The sequence below is a fragment of the Taudactylus pleione genome, unplaced genomic scaffold, assembly GCF_031769625.1.
Source record: "Taudactylus pleione unplaced genomic scaffold, aTauple2 ptg000149l, whole genome shotgun sequence".
In the NCBI taxonomy this organism is placed as follows: domain Eukaryota; kingdom Metazoa; phylum Chordata; class Amphibia; order Anura; family Myobatrachidae; genus Taudactylus; species Taudactylus pleione.
In genome coordinates, this window is record NW_028284551.1 from 4008874 (window position 1) to 4033608 (window position 24735).

Consider the following 24735-nt stretch of genomic DNA (forward strand, 5'->3'; position numbering starts at 1 on the left):
TTACCTACTGTATATGGTGGCTTCTTTGCAATGGGGAACCTCTGAAGAATTTGAGCTTCCCTGGCAGCGTCTTCAGCCGGTATTCACTCTCATGTCGGAGATTACATTGTCTGGAAGATGCCTGTTAACATAGAAAAATAACCAATGTCATCATCATAACTGAGGATTAACCAGAAAATATATAGCAACATAAGTTTTCGTGCAGGGCAAAATGTGAAATTCCCTGATCAAACAATTTCTGTGTCTCACCAGTTACTCCAGACCCCCTACATCTCTCCATCCCAAGATCCCCATGTTACTCTAGTCCCCCCTATGTCTCTCCAGCCCAGCCCCTCCTGTCTCTCTCCCGGCCTCCTGTGGTTCTCCAGGCCCCCTTGTTTATCTTTATCTCCAGGCCCCCTTGTGCCTCTCCAGGCTCCCCTGTGTCTCCCCATCTCCAGGCCCTCCTGCTTCTCTCCAGGACCACCAATATCTTTCCAGTATCCCTTCTGTCTCTCTATGCCCAGGTCAGCTGTGTCTCTCCAGGCACCCTGCATTTTTACAGACCCCCTGCATCCTTACATGCCCCCCTGCATATATCCAGGCCCCCCTGTATCTCTCCAGGTGCAGGCCCCCCTGTGGCTCTCTAAGTCCCTTTGTCTCTCAGACTCATTAACCAGCCCCAGTGTTTCTCTTGAGCCCCAGTTTGTCTCTCAGGCCCATTCCCCAGCCTGCTTCTCAGCACCATTCCCCAAGCTCCAGTGTGTCTCTCAACCCCCTCCCCCAGCCCCTGTGTGTCTTATTCCTCCCTCCCTTCCCCAACACTTACCTGCTGCTCCTCTTCCCTTCCCTTGCAGCTCACTCAGGATCCTGGGTTTGGCTGCTTGCTGCTTTGGCCACCGTCACTGCGCAGGCTGTCTGTTATTGCAGCATGCACGGAGAAGGGAGATGAACGCCCTGGAGGCAGAGCCATCAGTGGTGAATGAATGGATGACCGAATACTTTATTGTCATTAACAACACAAGTGATGTCAACAAATAAAAACCAAGCAACAGTATACCAAATTATAAGACAGGCAGCAGTTGCACTACTGTTTAAATAATAAAGGAAAAACATAATGATAAGAACAGATCAAGGTTATTTCAACCATAAACATATGCACCGCACTAGGAAAAAAGCTGTTGTGCAACAGTTTTGTACAAGAACGCACAGTTCTAAAACGCCTATTTGATGTAAATTTCTCAAAGAGCGCATGGTTTTGATGGCTGGGGTCTGCTAAAATGTATTTAGAATTCTTCAAGAGCCTCTGTTTATAGATCTCCTGAGTATGTGGTAGCACAACTCCAATAATTTTACTAGCCATCCTAATCACCCAATCTAGCGCCCTATTTTTAGCCGCAGTACAATGCCCGTACCATACGACAATCCCGTAGGTCAGGATACTTTCCACAATACTGCGATAATAGCGTAAAAGGGTCCCCCTACTCACAATGTCTTTAAAAAAAAAGGCGTTGATGTGCCTTCTTAGCCAGGAGCCAGAGTTCATGGACCAAGTCGAATCTGAAATAAAAAAAAAACAACAATTTAAAAGTTGACACTATCTCGATAGTCAGGCCACCCAAGCAGACAGGGGCCTTTGAAAAAACACTGCACTTCCTAAAATCAACAATCATTTCCTTGGTTTTCAATGTGTTTAAGAGTAGGCAGTTTTGTTCGCTCCACTAAAACATTCTGGCAACCTCAGCTCTGTATGCAAGTTCGTCCCCATTAGTTATCAATGATGGTGATATCATCTGCAAATTTAACAATCTTAGCAGACCGTGATTTTGACTTGCAATCGTAGGTGAACAACAATTACAGAGCTGGGCTCAGGACACATCCCTGTGGGGGTATGTAGTCAGGAAACCAGCGGATGAAATGCTGACTGCCGGCTTCCCGACTGTGAAATCCCAACATGGGACTAGTGATAGTCGTCTAAATACTAATGTCTATCATAAGCCCCACGCCGAAATCCTGACGCCCAGCATACTGAACGGGTGAGCCGGGTGTCGGGACCTGTTAGCTGCAGGGGGAGAGAGGGGTGGGTTTAGGGACTCCCATGGGGAGTTTAGTTTAGGCACCCCCCCCGGGAGGGTTAGGTTTAGGGATCGGGAGGGGGTGTTAGGTTTAGGCACCCCTGGTGGAGGTTAGGATTAGGCACTAGGGGGGAGGCAACAGTTAGGCACCCCCCCGAGGGGGGTTAGGATTAGGCTAGGGGAAAAAGAATTAGGGTTAGGCACCCCCGGGGGAAGGTTAGGGTTAGGCACCCCCCCGGGAGTTTTAGGTGTGGGGAGGGGGGTGTTAGGTTTAGGCACCCCTGGGGACAGGTTAGGGTTATGTACAGGGGGGAGGTTAGGGTTAGGCACCCCTAAGGGAGGGTTAGAGTTAGGTGGGGAGAGGGAGGGTTAGGATACTTACCAGGCGCCATCAGGATCTTCATCTGCCGGATTTCCAGCATCAGTATTTCATTCGCCGGGCTTAGGTCTGGCGGTATGTCATACCGATTCCCTTGCGCGGCCCCCATATTGAGCACTGTCTTCTTTGAAGTAAGTCTCCCCTGCTTGACCACCTGGGGTCTATCAGAAGAAAAGTTTAACAGCCATCTGCAAGTAAAACCATTTAAGCCCAGCCCAAAAAGCTTAGCAATCAAAGAACTAGGTACTATAGTATTAAATGCTGAGTTAAAATCAACAAATAAAATTCTTACGTAAGTATTCCTAACTTCTAAATGTGACTGCACCTGGTGCAAGACAGTTAAAACAGCATCCTCGGTTGAGCGGTTTGCCCTGAAGGCAAACTGCCAGGAATCAAAATCCACTAAAAAATGTGACTTCACGTGGTTCAATACTAATCTCTCAAAACATTTCACCACTAATGATGTTAAAGCTATTGGATGATACTCGTTTAAGCATTTCAAGGTTCCATTCTTGGGAATAGGAACTATCAACATTATAAAGTGGAGGGCAGGGCCGCGATGACGCAATCATGCCGACACGCCCCCACACCACCCACTTAAGCCTCCCCCACACCTCCTGCTGCACTGACCTGGCAGCCCCCTCCCGGGGGGGACAATCATATCCAATGCATGGAGCAGAGGATAACAGAAGTAGGCAAATATGCCTAATTATATAAACACATGGCTAAAAGCACTGAAGGAAGCCACAATGTAGAAGCAATGTGTGCAGCTAAAAGTGCAATAGGGTATTCAGAACAAATGTCCTAATTCAGAGATGGACGCTAATGCAATCGCAGCCGCGATTTTATACGCAGCAGCAAAAATATGCTAATGTTAGCAAAGATCACCCGAGCATAAAGACGCACACTGCTGTCTTCTTGCATGTGTGCAACGGCGAATACACACGTAAATATCGGTAACATCGACAGACATTGGCAGCCATCTTACCCTTGCGGCAGGTCTGGCCTAGGAAGATCTTTTGACACGCAGAGCTGCATATGCAATTGCAGTTGCTAATTTAGGCACGCTTATGTAAAAGCTTTAAATGGCCAGGCATGTCTGCGTTTTGCCGACCCCCTCCCGTCAACACCCTCAAATGCGCACTCCCTGTCAGTCACTCTGCGATGGGTCTCCGTGGCCTGCGTGATCGCAGACTTGCCTTTGCGCACGCACACTGCGATGCATACGCAATGGCAAACAATACCTCGATCTGCGTGAAAATTGCATTAGTGTCCATCTCTGAATCAGGCCCGAAATCAATAAAAGGAATCTGAAGGTAGAAAACCGTTTATGTGCACAGTAGCTGTAGCGTAACCATTTATCTGGGCCAAGCCAATATTCAACCCAACAATTCCTTAGGAACCAGTGACATCATGGATACGAGAATGTTTAAGTTTTGATCCAAAAGCACTTATCTTATGTATGTATCTCTTCTTGAGATATATATATATATATATATATATATATATATATATATATATATATATATAACATGTTTTTAAACAGTGTGTCCTACCCCAGCAATAGTTGTCAAATAACATCCGCAGTACTGTATGACTGCTCTGTTCAAACATGTCTCCTATTCAATCATGCACAACCATTATAATTTCACAGGATGTTACTATAATCAATTGGTGATTTTTTGATTAAATCCACTTTGTTTGAGCTGTGAAGGTGAAAGCTATTTTAATTATAACCATGATTAATGCAGATTATCCTGAAGGGTTTCAATGGAAAAGAATTAGCTGAACCTTATCCCAAGAAAAACATAAATAAACACACAGACACAAACATACATTCAAACACATTGAGCCTGATTCATTATGGATTGCAACTGGAACAGCATACGCAGATCGGCCTATGAAGTGCACTGCGCATATGTATGCACCGCAGTGCACATGTGAGTTAGCTTTGCGATCGCTCTACGATCACCTACGCAGATAAGAATCCATCGCAGAGTGAGTGATAGACTGTGAGCATTTGGGGGTAATGACGGGGGAGTGGTTGGAGAAATGCAGACGTGTCTGTACGTTTGAACGTTGTTACAGGGGCTTTCATAAATCAGCCACTGCAACGGCATACGCAGTTGTGTACTCACTGGGTGCGATGAGTTTAGCAATTTCTGAGTAAGGTCAGACCTGTTGTAATTGTGCTTGAGGGTCCGATGTTACTCGATGTTCCCGATGCATACGCAGGACTGCAAGGTATTACGGGTGTGAGATAGCGGTAGTGGGCATCTCTATGCTGGCTGTACGACGGCATTGCAATATTCATTAGTATATTTTCTCAGCGGGTCTGTGTGCGTAATTGCAGCTGCAATCGCAATAGCGATCCGTAGTGAATCAGGCCCATTATTCCAGCCAGTTTTTTTGTAAATGAAAGCACAAGATTGTAATGTCTGACTCATGTTTCTAATGTGCTAAGAAATATTGTTATTTCACATTTAACTGAATCTTTAGAAAAAATGACTAAGCTGTACACTTTGTCTGTGTTTATATGACATTATGCTCTTTTGCAAAAAGATTTTAAATATCAGCAACATTTCATTAATATCCCCTGACTGTTGTGACACACTGATGAATAAGGCAAGCAGGGTCTCGCTGGTGGCTGTTCCAAGTCACTTGTGTCTCATGGCTGTATGCGGGAGACACACAGCAGTCACTTAATGCATTCATTTGAGGTTACAGTAGGTTATGCAATCTACACCTGGTCCTGGAGAAGGATTAAATTAATTGACTAGAGATTAAAACTGTTTCTATGACTATGCTTTTGTACTAGATAGCATGTATTTCCTTTTCTATACTTAACATTATATTAATTATCTTTGTTTTATGACGTCCATTCTTTACCAATAGGGATTACTGTATATATTAGCTAAAAAGGAATCAACATTATAACTGACATTCATCTGCTCCTACCGTGGGTACTTCCTTCGCATGGTGTTTATCACCTCTTTTTGTGACAACTGCATTGAAGCATTGAAGGTTTTTAGTGGCCTGTTCGTTATTGGTCTCATATAATTAAGTATCCAACTTGCCATAGGTTTCAGTGTTGGACACTAAAATACTAGAGCAATTCAATAAAAAAAAAAACAGTCATACCCACAATACATGCCACTGATGATTCCACTGCTATATAGTAGTGCCAACATTTTACACTGTCGACTCCACACTGTTAGTGCACTTATACAAGTGCACTAACAAAGTATTCACACCCATTTGCATTTTTCATGTTTTGTTGCCTCACAACCTGGAATTAAAATGGATTGTTTGAAGGTGTGCATCATTTAATTCACAGAACATGCCTACAACTGTGAAGTTCTTTTTTTTTATATTGTGAATCCAACAACATTTAGGACAACATAACAGAAAACTTCAGCATGCATAACTATTCACCCCCTTAAAGTCAGTACTTTGTCGAGCCACCTTTTGCAGCAATTACAGCTGCAAGTCTCTTTGGATAAGTCTCTATGAGCTTGCCACATCTTGCCCATGGGATTTTTGCCCATTCCTCAAGGCAAAACTGCTCCAGCTCCTTCATGTTGGATGGTTTCCGCTTGTGAACAGCAATCTTCAAGTCTGACCACAGATTCTCAATTGGTTTGAGATCTGGGTTTTGACTAGGCTATTCCAACACATTTGCTTTAGCAGTATGGTTCAGATCATTGTCCTGCTGGAAGGTGAACCTCGGTCCCAGTCTCAAATCACAGGCAGACTGAAACAGGTTTTGCTCAAGAAAATCCCTGTATTTAGGACCATCTATCTTTCCCTCAACTCGAATCAGTTTCCCAGTCCCTGCTGCTGAAAAACATCCCCACAGCATGATGCTGCCACCACCATGTTTCACTGTGGGGATGGTATTCTTGGGGTGATGGGATGTGTTGGGTTTGCGCCAGATATAGCGTTTTCCTTGGTGGCCAAAAAGTTACATTTTAGTCTCATCTAATTAGAGCACCTTCCTCCATACATTTGGGGAGTCGCCCACATGCCTTTTGGCAAACTCAAATCGTGTCTTCTTATTTTTATCACTAAGTAACCGCTTTTTTCTGGCCACTCTTCCATAAAGCCCAGCTCTATGGAGTGTACAGCTTATTTTGGTCACATGCACAGATACACCAGTCTCTGCTGTGGAACTCTGCAGCTCCTTCAGGGTTACCTTTGGTCTCTGTGCGTCCTCTCTGATTAATGCCCTCCTTGCCCAGGCTGTGAGTTTTGGTGGGCGGCCCTCTCTTGGCAGGTTTGTTTTGATATGTGGTATTGTTATTAATATATAGGGAAGAGGGGACTGTACAGTGATATATGAGGGGGAATAACACAGCTCCCATCACACACTGATTTATGGTATTATTATTTTATAGGAGAGAGGGGCAGTACACTGATATATGAGAGGAAATAACACCGCTCCTAGCACACACTGATATGTGGTATTGTTATTAATATATAGGGAAGAGGGGACTGTACAGTGATATATGAGAGGGGGGGACACAGCTCCCAGTGCACACTGATATGTGGTATTACTATTTAGGGGAGAGGGGACTGTTCAGTGATATATGAGGGGGAGTAATACAGCTTCTAGAATACTGATATGTGGTACTATTATTTTATAGGTGACATAGGACAGTACAGTGGTATAGAATGGGGAATAACACAGCCACCAGCACACACTGATATGTGGTATTAATATTATATTGAGGTGAAGGCACTATACAATGATGTGAGAGGGAATAAAACAGGCCCCAGCATACACTGATATGTGGCACTATTATTATTATTATTATATAGAGGAGATGGGGTTGTACATTGACAAATGATGAAGAAAAAAACAGCTTTCGTCTCTCTCTTTCTAGTTTGTTTCTCTCCCTTCCCCCATCTCTCTCTGAGATTTCTTGCTGTCTCTCCTCCACTTGCCCCCTATATACCATCCGAACCATTTAGATGTCATCAGATCATGCCCCCTTCACAGACTCCACCTCCTCCCATTTAGGGCTGCTGCAGAAATTTCCCGGGCTGGTTTTCCATCCCAATCCGCCCCTGGCACAACCTATTGTAAAATAACCTGTGTGTGTTATACAGACTGGTTGCAGTAGCACCTTCACCCACCACTCACACGATTATCACTATGTGTCCTGTGCACAGACTTCTATGTAGCCTATCCTATTCAAAGGAACACAGGCTCAAAGCACCTCTACCCCCACCCCTTATCAGCCATGCACATGGTGTCACACCTATCTCTTGCATTGATGTTGTCAATACATTTTGTTTTTGTTATTGCTTATCTTTGACTTTGTGGGTCGAGAGGAAGCAAAGTGCAGGTTATTTCTAGCAGTTTCCACTACAAAATTATGCAGTTTTCATGAAAATCGGTTCAGTCGGTTTGCGCCAACTTAGAACAAACAGACACAACGTTCTTATAATATTAGTATAGAATTTTCCATTGTGTTTAAGGACAAGGAGACAAATGTATTTTACAAACTGCATGGAAATTTAACTAATGTAACTATGTTTTTTTTCTTAGAAAATTTCAGTAGTATTTACTTGAATATGTATATTTATTGAAATGATCAAGTGACTCATTAATCACATTGAAATCACATTTAAATCATTAAATGGTGACATTCATTTAACTCTTCAATACATAATAACACATAGGTTGTGACTCAACAGCTTACAACTGTATAAACCATATAAAAAGAGTCAGTGGGCAGAAGCTGCATAAATTACAGTCACCATAACATTTCCTGGAACAATAAGGGGCTGATGATGAGTGAGTAGTACGCAGGTTTACGTAGCATATCTTGAATAAATCTGTGCTGCACATGCTCAGAAAGCAAACGCAGATCCGCACTCATACCTTATGGTCAGAAAGGGTGTTCTCACGTACTTTAAGGGTGTGTGTTCTCAAATGTGGCCCGTGCAGTAAGTAGTAAGTAGCACATATATGCCTCTTGGGAGTCATATCTTTTGCACCTAGAATCATACTTGCAGACAGGGTCGGACTGGCCCACAGGGCTACAGGGGAAATCCCTGGTGGGCCTCATTGCTCTTCTAATGTCAGGTTTCAGACTGTGCACTAGAGTTATACATTGTTACTCTAGTACAGGGTGAGTTACTTGGTAGAGTAGGAACATGGATGACCAGACCATGCGGAATCATGAAATACTGAATACCAAAATAAATTCTCATACCAACACCGAAAGCCCTAAGGAAGGATATCACTACAGCGGTAGGTAAGTGCTCTAACCCTCCCCTCTCCCCGCCTAACCCTAACCCTCCCTTAGGGGTGCCTAAACCTAACCTCACCCCAGTGGTGCCTAACCCTAAGTCCCCCATGGAGGTGCCTAACCTAACCCACCCTTCCCACACCTTAAACCTTACCTCCCCCAGGGGTGCCTAATCCTAACCCCCCCTTATCCTAGCCTAACCCTAACCCTCGTCGGGTGGTGCCTAACCCTAAATCCCCCCGGTGGTATCTAAACCTAACCCTCCCCCCCACGGTTATAAGCTAACTCTCCACAGGTTACCTCGTTTGGGATGCCGGGCATTGGGATTTTGGCATGAGGCTAAAGATAGGCTCGGCATTTCAACACCTATCTTTAGTCCTGGGTTGGCCTTCCGCCATTGGGATTCCGATGGCCGGCATTCCGGGCGCCGGTAATTTAACAGCATCCCAACCAGGGCCGGCTCGAGCCTAATATTTTTGGTAAGCGAAAATACATTTTGGCGCCCCCTGGCGGAATTTGCACATGCTGAAGGTGCGTGCACCCGACAAAGGAAAAGGGTGTGGTCTTATGGGAAAAGCCATAATCACGAGCGGTGCCCCGTAATTCCAATCATGCTGGGTACATGTCCAGTGCTCTTGGAGCTGTTGGGCATGCTCCCAGTCCATTTCTCCAGTTAATAGATGCCGCATGCATGCACATGGCATCTATTCCCCCCCCTTCTGAGACACTTTGTCGCCTAAATAGGGATGGTTGGGAGGCATGCTAAAGGAAAGGTCTCAAAAGAAAGGGGAATGGTCACAAAATAGTATTCCCAATTCAAACTACTCCACACAGTAGCACAATCTTGTTCACATTACACCGCACATAGGACCTGATTCAGAGCCACTCACTAGATGCTATCGCTCGCACCCAGCGTATGTAAATTCGGCAAAGTGACGGCATGGCAGGCGCTCGTTCGGATAGGCATAAGCATGCCCACTTTGTCTGTGCTAGTGATCACTTTGTGTATGCAGACACCCATTAGCATATGTTGAGATGTCCACTAGCGCACGTCATCTCCAGGAAGTGTATTAAAAACATTGGTACATTGGGGACCATCGGAAGGGCACGCAGCGCTTGTGGTTGCCTTTCCTTACCGCAAGCACTGCAAAGATTTCTGTGTAAAAAAAAGGCTGGTAAAGTGTACTATGACGCTGTCTGTTAAGTATGCATGCCTTAGAAATGGCGTTGCAACACTCAGGCATGCCTGCGTTCGCACCTCCTCTCCCTCGTTATTAGTGTCCTGCCCTGTTACCACCCACAAACAGCCTCTCCTGTCACTCATTACACTGGACTGTCTTTGCTTGGTGATCGATCTCATTCCGATCACTCTGAGTAGTTCGCGCACGTGCAGTACGAAGCATACGAATGCGCGGTAAATTAACATCGGCCGCTGCAGGTAAAATCTCAGCGGGCGCCCGGCAAAATGAGCCTCCCTGTGGCAGCCGACAGGGAAGGAGTGTGGCAACGGGGGTTGCTGCGGCGGGAAGGAGATTGGCGGCGGGAGGATGCACAAATCAAAGTGCCCTCTGCTCGCTGGCGCTCTACGCACATGCGTAGTCGGCGTAATGGGTGGTGATCCCGACCATGCAATGTAGTATCCATGGCTACACCCTTTAAGTATGGGCCCCTAACATTACCTTCCCCCGGTGGGGCCTTCATGCCCCAGTCCGACACTGCTTGGAGACTTTTTATCTATCCCCTCAGATAGAGGCTCTACAGAAAGGAATATCTATCCCCACTTCTGAGTTCTGCTGTTGAAAAGATTTAAAACTCCCTTATTTATAACAGCAAATGTGTTATCACTTGGACACATGGCCCTGTATAACAAGGTGCACAACCCTGAAATGCTGACTGCCATATACAGGTATTATATACTCTAGTCCATTCTGAAAATTAACCCCACGTTTGCAAACAAGGATTTCATTAAGCAGCAAGTATAACTCAGCTTCTCGTATTTCCTAACCTTAGCAGCAGTGCTGAGCGACCCTGGGAGGTATTCGTCTGTCATTGCAGACATGATATGTGATATCTCACAGTTATGAGGAACAAGCCAAAGCACAGTGAAAAACATATTTTAAAAACACCACAGCCGGCAGACGTGGAACTGTGAAGGTCTTTTGGGTTTTATACGATCTAACCCATAAAGAAGAAATATTATTGGGTTCTTCTTGTAAAAGACTTGCCTATGGAACTGAAACACTTTTTTGATTAGGATAACTCCCATACTAACAGCATCTGCCACCTGCGCCTTCACGTATAATTCACTATGATGTACTCCACTCTGCATTTGCTATGTTAGGAAAAAATTGAGACAAGACGAAGCAAATGATTTGATTATTCAGAAATAATGACAGTTGTGTATTCTAATAGAATGAAAACATAGATCTTTTAGCCATTACATGAATAAACAACAGATCAGGAATACACGGCTCATTAACGTGTAAGTAACATAACATGCAAAATCCACTTCAAGAACAGCCCTGGGGCTTGAGGATTTTTTGGAGATGTAATTAGAATTTGCGGCCTGTTTGTCATTATCTTTAGGGAACATTTGTTAAATGAAATTTGCTTATTGGTGCATGAGGATAATTTACACCTGTACTTTAGAAGCAGGGCACTGCCGTATTGCTGTTACTTACAGAAAAAAATAGAAACATTTTTAGGTGCATTTTAACATTGTTATTTAATATGCTAAGGAAAGCATTAACTTGATACATTAGTAGATGTTTACATCTCAGTGTGTGACAGGTTACAACATATTACTGTTTTTCAGAGGACCCGAAAAGTTTAGGGAACATACTATGCAGCATGTGTTCATGAGCTTTATAAGCTTTGGAGACAGCCAGTCTGACAGCAACAGGCCAGTCCCATAGACTTTAGTGATATGATTCCACTGAACATATCTGTTCATGATTTACTTTTATACAATAACCACTGATCTCATATGTAGGTGTGATACCAGTTTCATACTGTAAATACATTTGCAAAATACTACACTGACCTTAGCCAGATCCATTCTGAACATAGAGCCTGATTCAGCTTTGACTGTGATGGCGGTCACAGTCCCCCCCTATGCCATTTGGGGGTGGGGATGGGGTGGCGCTGCCTGCATTCACTGAAAACAGGGGGCGTGTCTGCCCTGTTTTTTGGGAGTGCAGAGACCAGTGTCTGTATTTGTCAACGCAGATTTACTGGCCTTACAAGCAGGCAGGAGGTGGCCATTCTGAGTAAGCTTAGGCTAGGGATAAAATTATAAAACACCTATTTCCTCAGTCTTTCAGATTTTCTGCCATAGCTGTACACTTAATGCAAACCTGTTATTCCTGCATCCAATCTCTCTCCCAGTTATGTGGCTGCCACCTTGAAATATTCCCAGAATACGTCCATTTCTTATTTAAGCTTCTACCAATACTCAACATCTCCAGCCTTGACCACTGCAACCACCATTCCAATATATCCCTGCTTCAATCCATTTTAAATGATGCAGCCAGACTGGTCTTCAGAATCAGTATGTAATGCCAGTGGCTGTTTAGCCGCCAGATCAAATAGCGACAGTGGCAGCCCAGCGGGTTGAAATGCCGACACCTCGAGGTAAGTACTATAACCCTCCCCTAACCCTCCCTTAGGGGTGCCTAACCCTAATCTAACCCCCTAGGGCCTAACCCTATCCTCCCCCTCATGGGTGCCTAAACCTAACCCCCTCTCCCCGCACCCTAAGCCTAACCCTCTCGGGGGATTGCCTTGCTCTAACCTCCCCCCTAGTGCCTAACCCTAACCACCTCTTCCCCTAGCCTAATCTATCATTCCCCAGGGGGGTGTCTAACCCTAAGTCCTCCCGGGGGCCCCTAAATCTAACACCCCCATCCCAGGCTAAGTGCATATTACCTGGCAGAGAGGACAATCGATCCGGTGTTGTCGGCACTCCGGCATTGGGATTAACATAGGCATTGATATTTTGATGCCTATGTTAAATCCCTTGCTGGAATTATTCTGTTGGGATTGAGACCGGCGGCCATGTGGCTGCCGTTCTCATACTTACATCCCCTGGTCTTCCTCTCAATTGAAATTATGGTTTGTCAGTCGCACAAGATATGCCTTTTCAGTTCTAAGACAATAATAACCCCTTTAAATAATCGTGCGATCAAGTGGGTGCTACCATGGACATACAGATTCAATAGCCACAATGGAAAAGTGAGAGAGGGAATGAAATGTCCAAAATTGGTGCACTAACTCAAAAATATTATTGTTAAAACATAACTTTTATTGTTATATATCAAATAAAATATATACCTGAATTACAACAGGAAAAACAGCGAAATGTATTTAAAATACAGGTAAGTAGTGTCAAAGATAAGAAATAAGTGATTAATAAATTGTTCCAATAGGAACATAAAGTTTTTAAAGTGACAGAATACTTCTTAAGTATGGATTGTAATAATGAATTTAATGACTTCCTCAAATCACTCCTACGATTTGTCCTCACCAAAAATTACTTTGTGTGCAATAACAACTTCTATCTCCAGGTACGGGGCACAGCAATGGGGACCACTTGTGCCCCCACATATGCTGGCCTCTACCTGGGGTGGTGGGACAGGGAATGGGTCTTTAACGAGAAAAATGATCAGTATACGAATCACATTCTATTATGGTTGAGATATATTGATGACCTACTCAAAATTTGGGAAGGTGATATACAATTGTTTGAGGAATTTTTGTCTCAATTAAATTCAAATAGTTTAAATTTGAAATTGACATATGAGGCAAACAAAGAAAAAATTTATTTTCTTGATATCTCATTGACCATTGAAAAGGATGGACACATTTCATCTGACCTCTTTCGTAAAAAGACCTCGACAAACAGTATTCTCCACAACAAAAGTTCACATTTTCCTCCTGTACTAAGGGGATTACCAAAGGGAGAGTTTTTACGCATGAAACGAAATTGCTCTGAAGAACAAACCTTTCATGCACGATCTAAACAACTGAGCACTAGATTAAAAGCTTGAGGATATAGTGGTAGGATGATCAGGCAAGCATATGGAGCGACTAAGATGTACACAAGAGACCAACTGTTAATCCCAAAAAAGAAAAAGAAGGAGCAGGAATGTGTAAGATTTGTGGGGACTTTTTGTCATGAATGGAGAAACATTCAACAGATCCTAGATAAACATCTGCATCTGCATATATTACATACTGATCAGGATCTGACTAAAGTGATTGGAAGAATTCAAATGAGTTGGAGACGGTCCAGAAATCTTAGGGACATTTTGCTCCATAGTCATTTAGAAGCCCCAAGGAAACAACTCTAATCTGGTGAATAACAATATTAATGACCAGCTTTTAGTTTGATATACAGGAATTTTCAATTTTTTTACAAAAGATTTTTTTACTATCATACAAATTATGCAGTTTTTTAGACCACGATCTGAGGAAACAATGATCTTATTATTTATGTTGACTTTCATATTTAAAATTTTTCTATATATTACCCACTTTTATATTTTTAGAATTATTATTTTTATTTATTTTTGTTTATTCTACTACATTATCATCATTATTCACTTATATTATCTATTTATCTGGATAACCTTATAGATTTTCATAACACATCTCTCCTACCTATCCCAGCCTTTTTCCCTTCCCTTCCCCTGCAAGCTGAACACCAGCACCAGTCGGTGTTTGCCGCCTTTTAAAAAAACAGCTTCCTGACCAGGACTTCCATTTTTTGGAATTTTAAAAAAGTTTTTTCACTATGGACTATAAATATAGGCCTTTCTTGAACCTCCAACATCCTTGACAAAGTGCCCAAGTGCATGAAATGCGTTGGTTAGCTGTGAGACACGCACCGGCTGAACCGGAAGTACTGCTCCACAACTTCTGGTACAGCGGTAAACAGAAGCCGGGACAAGATCACGCTGGGAGAAGTCTGACCAGATACCAGGAGACTCTGTTCACCAGAATACAAGGTAAAAATAGGGACAGTTAGCAAGAGCAGCTGTAGCCGTACCTAGAGCACCGGACTCCACATGCTAAAGACTCACCCAGTAACCCGCACTACAAGCAGCTCCAACCACTGGCTCACTGAGGAGCTATAAACATACCAGTGTTACAGCAACCTACCCTGTTACCCCCTACCCATCCTGCCTTTCCTTTCCTATACCACCCACAACCTCATTATTATTTTTCCAGTTTTATTTATTTTTCTTTATTTCTTTCTTTATTTCTTTATTTTATTTATTTATTATTATTGATTGGTATATTATTGGATTACTACACATGGGGATAGAAATAGGTATAACAACTGATGGGCATGTTAGTGAACATTACTCTCATCATATAAGCGACACAATAACACTTATGGTTATTGTAGCAACATAATATTTGTAATTTGCACTTTATATATTATATATGTAAAAACATTTGGATTACTACTGTATTTTTGTTTAAATCTTTTTTTGTTTTCTTTACATGATTATATAAATTAAGTTTAGGTAAGATATCTGGTAAAAGACAGGAATAACAATTATTTATGTACCTGTGGCCACTACTGCCATGATTTACCATTGCTATGCAGTGCATTTCAAATTTAAAATGCTAATGTAGTAAGAAATATTTGATCTACAAAATTATATGCTACAATATTGTACCAGGTATAGGACAAAAGGCCTGATTCAGTATGGATCGCAACTGCGATCACAACAGCGATTCCGCATGCAGTCTCACTGCGAAGATATGCTAATGTCTGCAATCGCTATGCCCACATGCAGCTTAACATAAGGACTCCCACCTTACATTACACACATCAGTAATACTTAGCAAGACTGCAAAACCATTGGTAACATCGAGTACAATCGGAGCCTCACTCACACTAGCACAAGGTCTGACCTTACTCAGGAATTACTAACCTCATCGCGCGCAGTGACTACACAAACTGTGCATGGCATTGCTATGGCTAATTTATGCTCACCCCTGCAACAGCGTTCAAACGCACTGGCACGCATGTGTTTCACCGACCACTCTCCCCCCCCCCCCCCGTCACCACCCCCAACTGGTACTTTCTGTCAATCACTCTGCGATGGGTCTGCATAGTCACTGCATTCGCAGCCCCAAATGCAGTGGAGTGTTTGCACACTGCAACTGCATAAGCATGCATAGAATGCAATAATCGTCCAATTGCGTGCTTAACTGCATTGCTATCGCTGCTGAATCAGGCCCAAAGTCTGCTGGTTAATTCACACATTTCTTCCCTGATAAATAATTGTAATGCCTGAGGCTTTTCATTTTTGCAAAGGTAGGATTTGTATATGAAATAAAAGGAACAGCATTTTTACATTGTCTTTAATTTGGAAAGTGTGGAGCTAAATTCTTGTTTCACCTCCTCACACGCACAGTAGAATAGTAAAAGCCATAGTTTAGCTTAACTGGCTTCCTAGAAAATCTTCCTACATTATCAAAGCAATAAAAAGTGTCAGGATGCACAGTACAGTCTCTCCTGCAGATGCATGTATTTGGGTTCTCAATTTATATTACAGTATTTTCGGGGCAGAAATGAAGAAGGATATCATCATTTCTATATTGCCGCTTATAGTTCAGGTTTAGGCAGATTACGGCTCTCAGGAAATTTCTACAAGAATGATTGCTTATTTATTATTGGAATATGCTCTTACAATTCATCAGGTTGTTCTAAAATTCATTACATTGTATTGTAATTTCTTATGTGTGATGCATTCACTTATTATTATTATTATTATTATTATTATTATTATTATTATTTATCATTCAAATGAACAGTGGTTCTCAAACTGGGTGACGTGGCACCCTGGGGTGCCTTGGAACACTTGCAGGGGTGCCTCAGGTTGGTGGTCCAGCACCAAATCAAATTATTTATGGTCAATGTAAGAAGCAAAATCATAATACCGTGTTTCCCCGAAAATAAGCGCTACCCTTACTTTTGGAAAACGGTCCAAAATAAGCCCTACCCCGAAATTAGACCTAACAAAATCCTCATTTTGTCAGGTCCCTGCTTGCGCTACACTAAGATGCCCCCAGCTCCGCGCCCTGCATGAAATGGATGCCGCTGTTAAAGATTTAACAGTGGCATCCAATCACAGCTGTAGGGTCTCAGTCTCTCACAGTGAGCGCGCGGCAGCTGGTGTGCGTGACAGCCTCATTTACAGCAGCGCCGTGGAGGAGAGGAGAGAAAAAGAGGAAAAAAAAATAAAGGTAAGTAAAGAATTATGTTGAATTATTGAAATTGCTGTCAATGTTAATTAAAATAAGCCCTACCCTGAAAATAAGTCCTATGGAGTTTTTTGGTCCAAAAAAAAAAATAAGACAGTGTCTTATTATTGGGGAAACATGGTATATGTGGTCAAACAGAAGCGCATCCCTGTCCACCATCACACAACTGAAGGTTAGGAGACAGGTAAGCACAATTTACTAAATAACAAACTTTTGGCTTAGGGGTGCCGTGAAAAAAATGCTGCTACTCTAGGGTGATGTGATTCAAGAAAGTTTGGGAACCACTGAAATAGAACATTAAAATCACAACACAGTACTGTGCACAAAAATTCTCTAACCTTTATTTTTGTCCAAGGTCACATTATAAGTATAAGGGGCTCCTAGATGAATTGTTTTTACAGATTTACATCTATCTATCTATCTATCTATCTATCTATCTATCTATCTATCTTGTTGCTGTGGAACATTGCCCCCAGTGATCAATGGCAGACAGGTTTGGCTTTTTTTAATATCGGTGTATGCAGAGGAGGAACAGGGAAAAGTCTCCACCCAAAGGGAGAAGTGCAGAAGTCGTGGCCAATACACTGTGAGATTTCTTACAGTGCATGGCAAGTTGGCAACAATATCTGCTGGATGTCACACTGCCATAAAAATGTCTGTCGGCCTGATGCACATTTTGTCTGTTAGTGTATGCCCCGTATAACTTTTAAACAAGATATTTTGGAGGCTATATTAAATTATAAAAGTATCCTTATTTTACCCAGTAATACAATACTTGCAGTGATTGAAAAATTTTATTTTATGTGATTACTGTTATTGTTAATTTGATGCAGTTTACATTGGACATTGTGGTGGGAGCCCATTTTCAAGATCTTTAATAAGCAAAATTATTATTATTACAATTGGAGTTTATGTAAAAGATTTCTCTTTTGGGACAGAACATAAATTACTCTTCTCTATTATATTTTTATTTTGATTACTTTGATTATTTGTATTTCTTTATTTTACTACAGTTTATTTTGATGATACTATAGAAGTAGGTTAGATTTTGAATCAACATAGAATACTGATTTTTATTGTTTAATTATTCTTAGAACATTAAGTATTTGATTAATGTGAGGTTTAAAATATAAAACATGTTATAGTGGATGATATTACTAAATAAAAATGCAATATTCTCATTAAGTTTTAATGATGATATTCTTGAAATATCAAAATATTACAGATGACATCAAAGTTGTTTTAAAAAGCTTATATGCTTCCATGGTAACTGTTGCTCAAGGGCATTCTGTGTCACAGTAACTTTTATTATACTGTAGTTGTCGTAAATTATATTTTTAAACAGTTGATTGATGTAATTTGAGGTTTTTTTTCTGTATATTTCTGGCTTGATTTGTTAATTAAATACATTTACAGGAAAATAAGCTTCCAACACTTTATTTGATATACGTCTGTTCTACATGAATAAAATAAAGCTTTTGCCATGACTGAAACATGCTTTACTGTATATTCTTGCTAATACAGATAGCATTTAAGATGGCACTGTGTTCAGTGACATAATCATAGGTCATTGGGACCCAGTGCAGTATCTTATTGGGATTAACCTCATACACTGGCCACAAACTAGAAGTAAATATTCTGTGCGGACTCCTGTATCTTTGTTTTGGTTTTGAAAAAGTCATCCTCAAATGTTTTGGTTTTTGCAAAACCACCCTCCAGTGTTTGGTTCGGTTTTGGTTTTGTATTATTAGTTTCAATAACATTAATTTCTTGTCAATTTTTGCCACCTCACAGCACCAGAAGTCACGAGTGAGGACAGAAATGCAGTCCAAAATGCACGAGATCCGTTTTTTAGATCCAACTTCCAAACTTGTGAGAAAAGAGTCAGGACTTGGTTCTACTCAGATCCCCAAAGTGATCCGAGACGGGACTTGGTTCAATTCGGAACCCCAAAGTTTGGGCGTGTTCGGTTTTCAGCAAATCTAAACCGCTCATCTCTAGTAAATACACCACATTCTTTATTGTTCCACTGCTTAGGGAGAGGGATTTGGAAGTTGACTTGGGATTTGGTGGTCATTATAGTCTTAATATAATTATTTTTAAGTGGCTCATCTCATGTGTTCATCAAAGTGAACTATGGAAGACATAGAGGCTGTTGGAAACTTTGTGAGCCACACTATCAACAGTAATTATGTATTAAATAATGAACCTCACTGTTAATAATAAGGTTATTAGAAGTCACAGATTTATTCTGTAGCTATATAAAGAACCAGGCTGTTGGTCTCTCTCAGCAACTTTCAGACCATTAACCAACTAGAACTTTGGGACATTACAATTATATCATATTTCTATTACACATTATATTATGTTCTCCTTAAACATTGCCAGAGTTTAAAATGGCCAACGTTAAAAAAAATATGCTAAAACCTCGCAAATAAGGGAAGGACATGTCGACACCTAGGGGTATATTTACTAACGTGCGGGTTTATAGAAGTGGGGCTGTTGCCCATAGCAACCAATCAGATTCTAGCTATTATCTTCTAGAAGGTGCCAGATAAATGATAAGTAGAATCTGATTGGTTGCCATGGGCAACATCTCCACTTCTAAAAACCTGCACTTTAGTAAATATACCCCCTGGTATTTGTATGAAAGATGTATGACTGGGGATGTTTTAGGTTGTTTGGGAGACAAACAGAGACCATGAAGATTTGTGATATGAGAATCTGCTTTAATAACTTTTACTAAATAATGTTGCACCAATCTACCGCTCTATGTGATGAGCACATTTTGCTCTTTAGACAATGATACTACTTGTTACGGGGTCCAATTATTTGAAAAATGACCACTTCAGACAGAAGTAATTTGAAATCTTTCCTTGTGTCTGTTTTAGGTGCATTGATTGGATTTTCTACACTGGTTCGAAATGCATGTACCTGTTTGATAATCTGTAATAGTAGTTAAGACCCTTTGGGGTTTATTTACTAAGTGTCAGATTGTTTACAGTATGCCCGATATTTAAAAGGACAGTGCTTTTACTAGCCGTGTCTTGCTAGTAAAAGCACTGCCCTGTTAAATATCAGGCATAAACACAAATAGACGTATCGGATTTTACAACCTGACACTTAGTAAATAAACCACTTTGCCTCTTTCTGTATATTATACTTCCCTGTCTCTTATCATTACTTCTTTCTGTCGACATTTTACAATTGTAAAGCTGAACTCGAGTAATCAAACCATTCATTTCATAGAGCAGGTTGGCCCTTGGATTATACCAATCCCAATCTCTTGCTCAACCTTGAAGCACAACTTCATCATTCCTATGATAATCTGTCCTTGCAAGTTAGTATGTACAGTAAGATAAAAATTGCTACATCTAAGCTATCTTAAGCGGGGCCCCCTTTACTTAAATTAAGTCTGCACCTTATCTGTGAACCTCATGTATCCTTATTTTGTTTTCATAGTTTTTTTGTATGATTTGTTATACAGAATGTCCCGTGCTGCAGAGTTATGTAATATGCAGTCTGCAGAGTAGAATTTAGCTTCATCTATATATTAATAATTGCTTATTGCTATTATATTTGCAAAAGCTACAGTTAATGGAATATTAAAGAAGAGTCTTAGGGATTGTCTTCAGAAGCAAATGTCACCTTAAGTGCTCTGGAAGTAGCACATTGTGATGCTAAATTTGTTATCGTTTCTCATCAAAGTAATCTGTCAGCTATTATCACAAGGGCATGATGACAAGCTTTCATATTAAACATCCAATGCCTTTGTTGTATCTTGTAAGAACTTTACTCATTAAATGTTACATGACAAGTATTCTTTTTAAATTATTAATCTGACTTTAAATTGCTTGGCTTTAATTGTTAGCAGCTGCAGATTTACCAAGTGGATCACTTTATTAAATGGTAAACTTTTGTTACCCTTAGGCATACGCAGGGCGTAGTTTACCTATTACTCTAGGGGGTGATTTGCTCATTTGTATGGCTCCCGTCCTGTTGTGCTTATTGATTCTTATCCCTTGCAGATCCTTTCATTGCAATCGGGCTTTTATCAATGGCTGACATAAGATGTTTGACATAAGGGTAAATTAGTCTATAGAGCTAGTGAAGCTGAATATATACAGTTCCACAGGCGCATAAAACAGCACATATGAAATAAATGGTACAGTGAAATTTATAATTTATGCGCAGTACAGTAGTTGCTTTTTATTTATGAAATTCTGTTGGTAATAGTTCTAAACTTAACTTAATATGTATGAACTGAGATGTAAAGGCAGTCGACAGAAATAGGAAAAACAATAAAAACAAAGATCACCCGAATTCCACCAGTTCCATTTTTCGTATAGGACCACCATTAGCTATTTAGTTTGTAGATTACAAATAGCAAAATAACTTAACCAAAACGTAGTTAATTTAATGCCAAATTTTCTCGTCATTTTTTTATATTTAAAATTTTTACTCCTACCTTTACCTCCAAACTAATATTGATTGTTGCAGGGCTGAAACTAGGATTTTTGTCACCAGGGGCAAGGACATAATTTGGCACCCTCCAAAAAAATACAACATCACGAAAATGGTGTGTGGTTTTGTGACACAGTTATGCCCCTTGTAACACATTATGCCACACATTAATGACCCTTATAACACATTATGCCACAGTAATGCCCCTTACATACATTATGTCACACAGTAATGTCCCTTATAACACATTATGCCACAGTAATGCCCCTTACAACACATTATGCCACAGTAATGCCCCTTATACATTGTGCCACAGTAGTGCCCCTTATACATTTATGCCACAGCAATGCCCCATATACATTATGCCACAGTATGGCCCCCTTTACATTATGCCACAGTAAGGCCCCTTACACATTATGCCACAGTAAGGCCTCTTTTACATTAGGCCACAGTAAGGCCTCTTTTACATTAAGCCACAGTAAGGCCCCATCTCCCTTCTCTTACCTGCCAGGGGCGTGTGGTGGGTGAGCTCGGGGTGGCATGGGACGGGGCTGCCACATGCTGGGGAACTGTTAGTACTGCCGTCATTGTAATGTGGCGCCGCTCCTGAACCAGTTGCAGCTCACGGACTGGCATCCTCTGCTGATTGGCTGCCGGTCCGCAAGCACTGATTGGCTTGCGACCAGCACCACATTAGACTGATGGTGTCTCTGTGCCTCTCAAGGCCAGATGCGGCTCCAAACCCACAAAGGCAGCAACCTAGCCTCCCGGCAGCCTCTCCCTGGCACCCCATTAAGTCTGGCACTAGGTCACGTGCCCCCCTTAGCCCTCCCTAGTTTCGGCCCTGATTTTTTTAACGGGATCAATATACCACTTACTGCAAAATAATGGAATATTAAAAGTTCATGATCAGTTCCAGGACCGTATAAAAGGCTGAGGAAGGGAGATTCAGTCTTTTAGCACCATGGTAGTCTGTAAGGGACGGTATGGGATGCCGACGCTCTGGATTTCGGTGGTCAGAATCCCGACTCCGGTATCCCGACCAGGTTAAAAACCAGACGCCTAGAGGTAAGTTATCCTAACCTAACACCTAAACCTAATTACCAAAAACCCAATTAAATCTGATTGCGCTAACCAAATAATGCCCCTTGAGTGTACTGATCAGAACCAAGCTCAGACTGTAGCACTTAAAAATGAGGAATCTGCAATCTCCAATCATATAAACATAATTCTACCTTTAAATTAATTGCGCTATACTGGAAAAGATTACCTAATCAACCTTATATAGAGAAGGAAGTCTGGTTTACATATAGAAAATTGTAATAATAAAAAGCATGTTTAAACACATTGAACAACACACATAATAAAAATATACGGTATCTCATACAAACACAGAAAAGACTACACTATTTTGCAATAGTCCCAGCAACAATTGTATTCCTTTAAAGAGGCAAATCTCTGTGCGGACCCATAACCGTCCCTGCTCGCAGCCTAAACCTAACCTCCCCTCTAGTGCCTAAACCTAACTCTCCCTCCCTGCACCTTAAACCTAACCCTCCCTCCCTGCAGCCTAATACTTACCTCCCCCCTAGTGCCTACACCTAACCCTCCCTCCCTGCCTAAACCTAACCTCCCCCACACCCTAACCCTCTCTCTAGTGCCTAACCCTAACCCTCTCCCTAACCCCAGTACTTACCTTCGGGATCCCGGCAGTCGGCATGCCGGCGTTGGTATTCTGAACGCTGGACTCCCAGTCATTGGGATTCTGACCGCATCCCATCTGTAATAGTCTCTTAATTTTACAGTAGTGGCATATAATTATTACAATTCTGTACACCCATTTCAAATTCAGTTAAAACAGGGGGTTCCTCATATTCAGAGGTGTTTTGCCTTCACAAACATTTGAAAACAGTTGAACATTCTGGCCAAAATGTAATAGCCTTAAAGTTGCGTCAAGTGCAGAGATTTTGGTGATTTAACGATGAGTTTTAAAGCAGCATTTCGGCCTCTGTCACATTAGGGCAATAACTAGGAGTGTGCGATCTGTGGCATCACAAAGGGCACAGAGCCCTGGGGGCGGCACCGTTGCTTCCCCACAGCACTTGCATGTGGCTTGCAGGGAGTACAGCCAGTATTGCTACTTCAAAATCACCTGGAGTATCAAAGGGAAGCACTGGGCAGGCACCCTGCAGCCTGTAGGGCTGCACTGAGAGACTTTAGGACACGCTGGGCAGTGCTCTGCTTCCCAAAGCTGGTGCTTATCTGCATGGCTTTGAGGTGTACTTCAGAGGGAGGGATGAAGTATGCCTTCAGGAAGTTGATGACTGGAACTATGGTGTCTAACAATGGAGATCTCTCACTGGTGTAATGGATTATGGGATCAATGTCAGGAACAAAAACATAATAGTGTAGTATATCAAGCCTAGAGGATAGGTATAAATGTTCAATATTGGTATCCAAGAAAGTGCTTAATGGTGCATAAGAGCAAATAATGGCAAATAAGTGCAAGGTGCAATAAAAATAAGCAGTGTACCAAACAATGGATTAATATGTTATGTGTGTCTCCTAATTAGGAAGCAGGTTAGCATCCACATTTCTAACCATGTCATACACTTTAATTTTTGCAAACGGAAAATATGGATTCCCCTATGTTTTACACACAATTTTATTAAAAAGCACAAATAACATACGTACAAGCAGATATGTGCCTGTATCCTAACCCTCAACTATCTGCGTATGTACTCAGATATTGCTCCTTTCCAAAGCGATGAGATGGATTCCTGTTTGTTCAGGACACCTTTACTTTGATGGACACATAAGCCTTCATTTATTTTCTCTCTTGTATGTATGCTTATGTGGAATTTTTTTAATTGTTTTGTTATGCAGTAATTACCTATACTAAGGGGGTGATACAATTGGGTGCGAGATTTAGCAAGGTAAATAAAACCTCATGTCCCTAGTGCCCAATTTTGGATTACCTGTGGTATCCAATAAAAAAAAAGTGGTCGCAGGGTTTTCAGAGCTGAAATCCCCACGGCTCCTACAAAAAAAAAAAAAAATTGTACTCATCTGTCTGGGGGTCTCACTCATACACACTTACAAACATTCACACACGCTCACCCTGCTGCAGAAGACCCGGCTCCTGACGGATGCAGAGCACACCACTTGAGTAATTAAGGACCATTTAGGATTATTGGAAACCTCCAATTGCTTAATTAGTCTTTGGGGCGCGGGGGGGGGTATTGACCGCCGGGGTCCCAGAGCAAGTCCCGCTGATTTTTCCTACAATTACCGA

The 24735-nt window shown here is 41.6% G+C and overlaps 1 protein-coding gene across 2 annotated transcripts in view; it reads left to right on the plus strand.

The window, feature by feature from the left end:
• Positions 1-24735, plus strand: part of SHISA9 (shisa family member 9) — a 530821-nt gene that overhangs the window by 239386 nt on the left and 266700 nt on the right. The window contains exon 3 of one of the 2 annotated variants that reach the window (XM_088474251.1): positions 20228-20320. The exons of the other annotated variant lie outside the window; for it this stretch is intronic. Coding sequence (XP_088330377.1) covers positions 20228-20320 — 93 coding nt within the window. The remainder of the gene's footprint in view (positions 1-20227; positions 20321-24735) is intronic. 2 annotated transcript variants of the gene reach the window in all.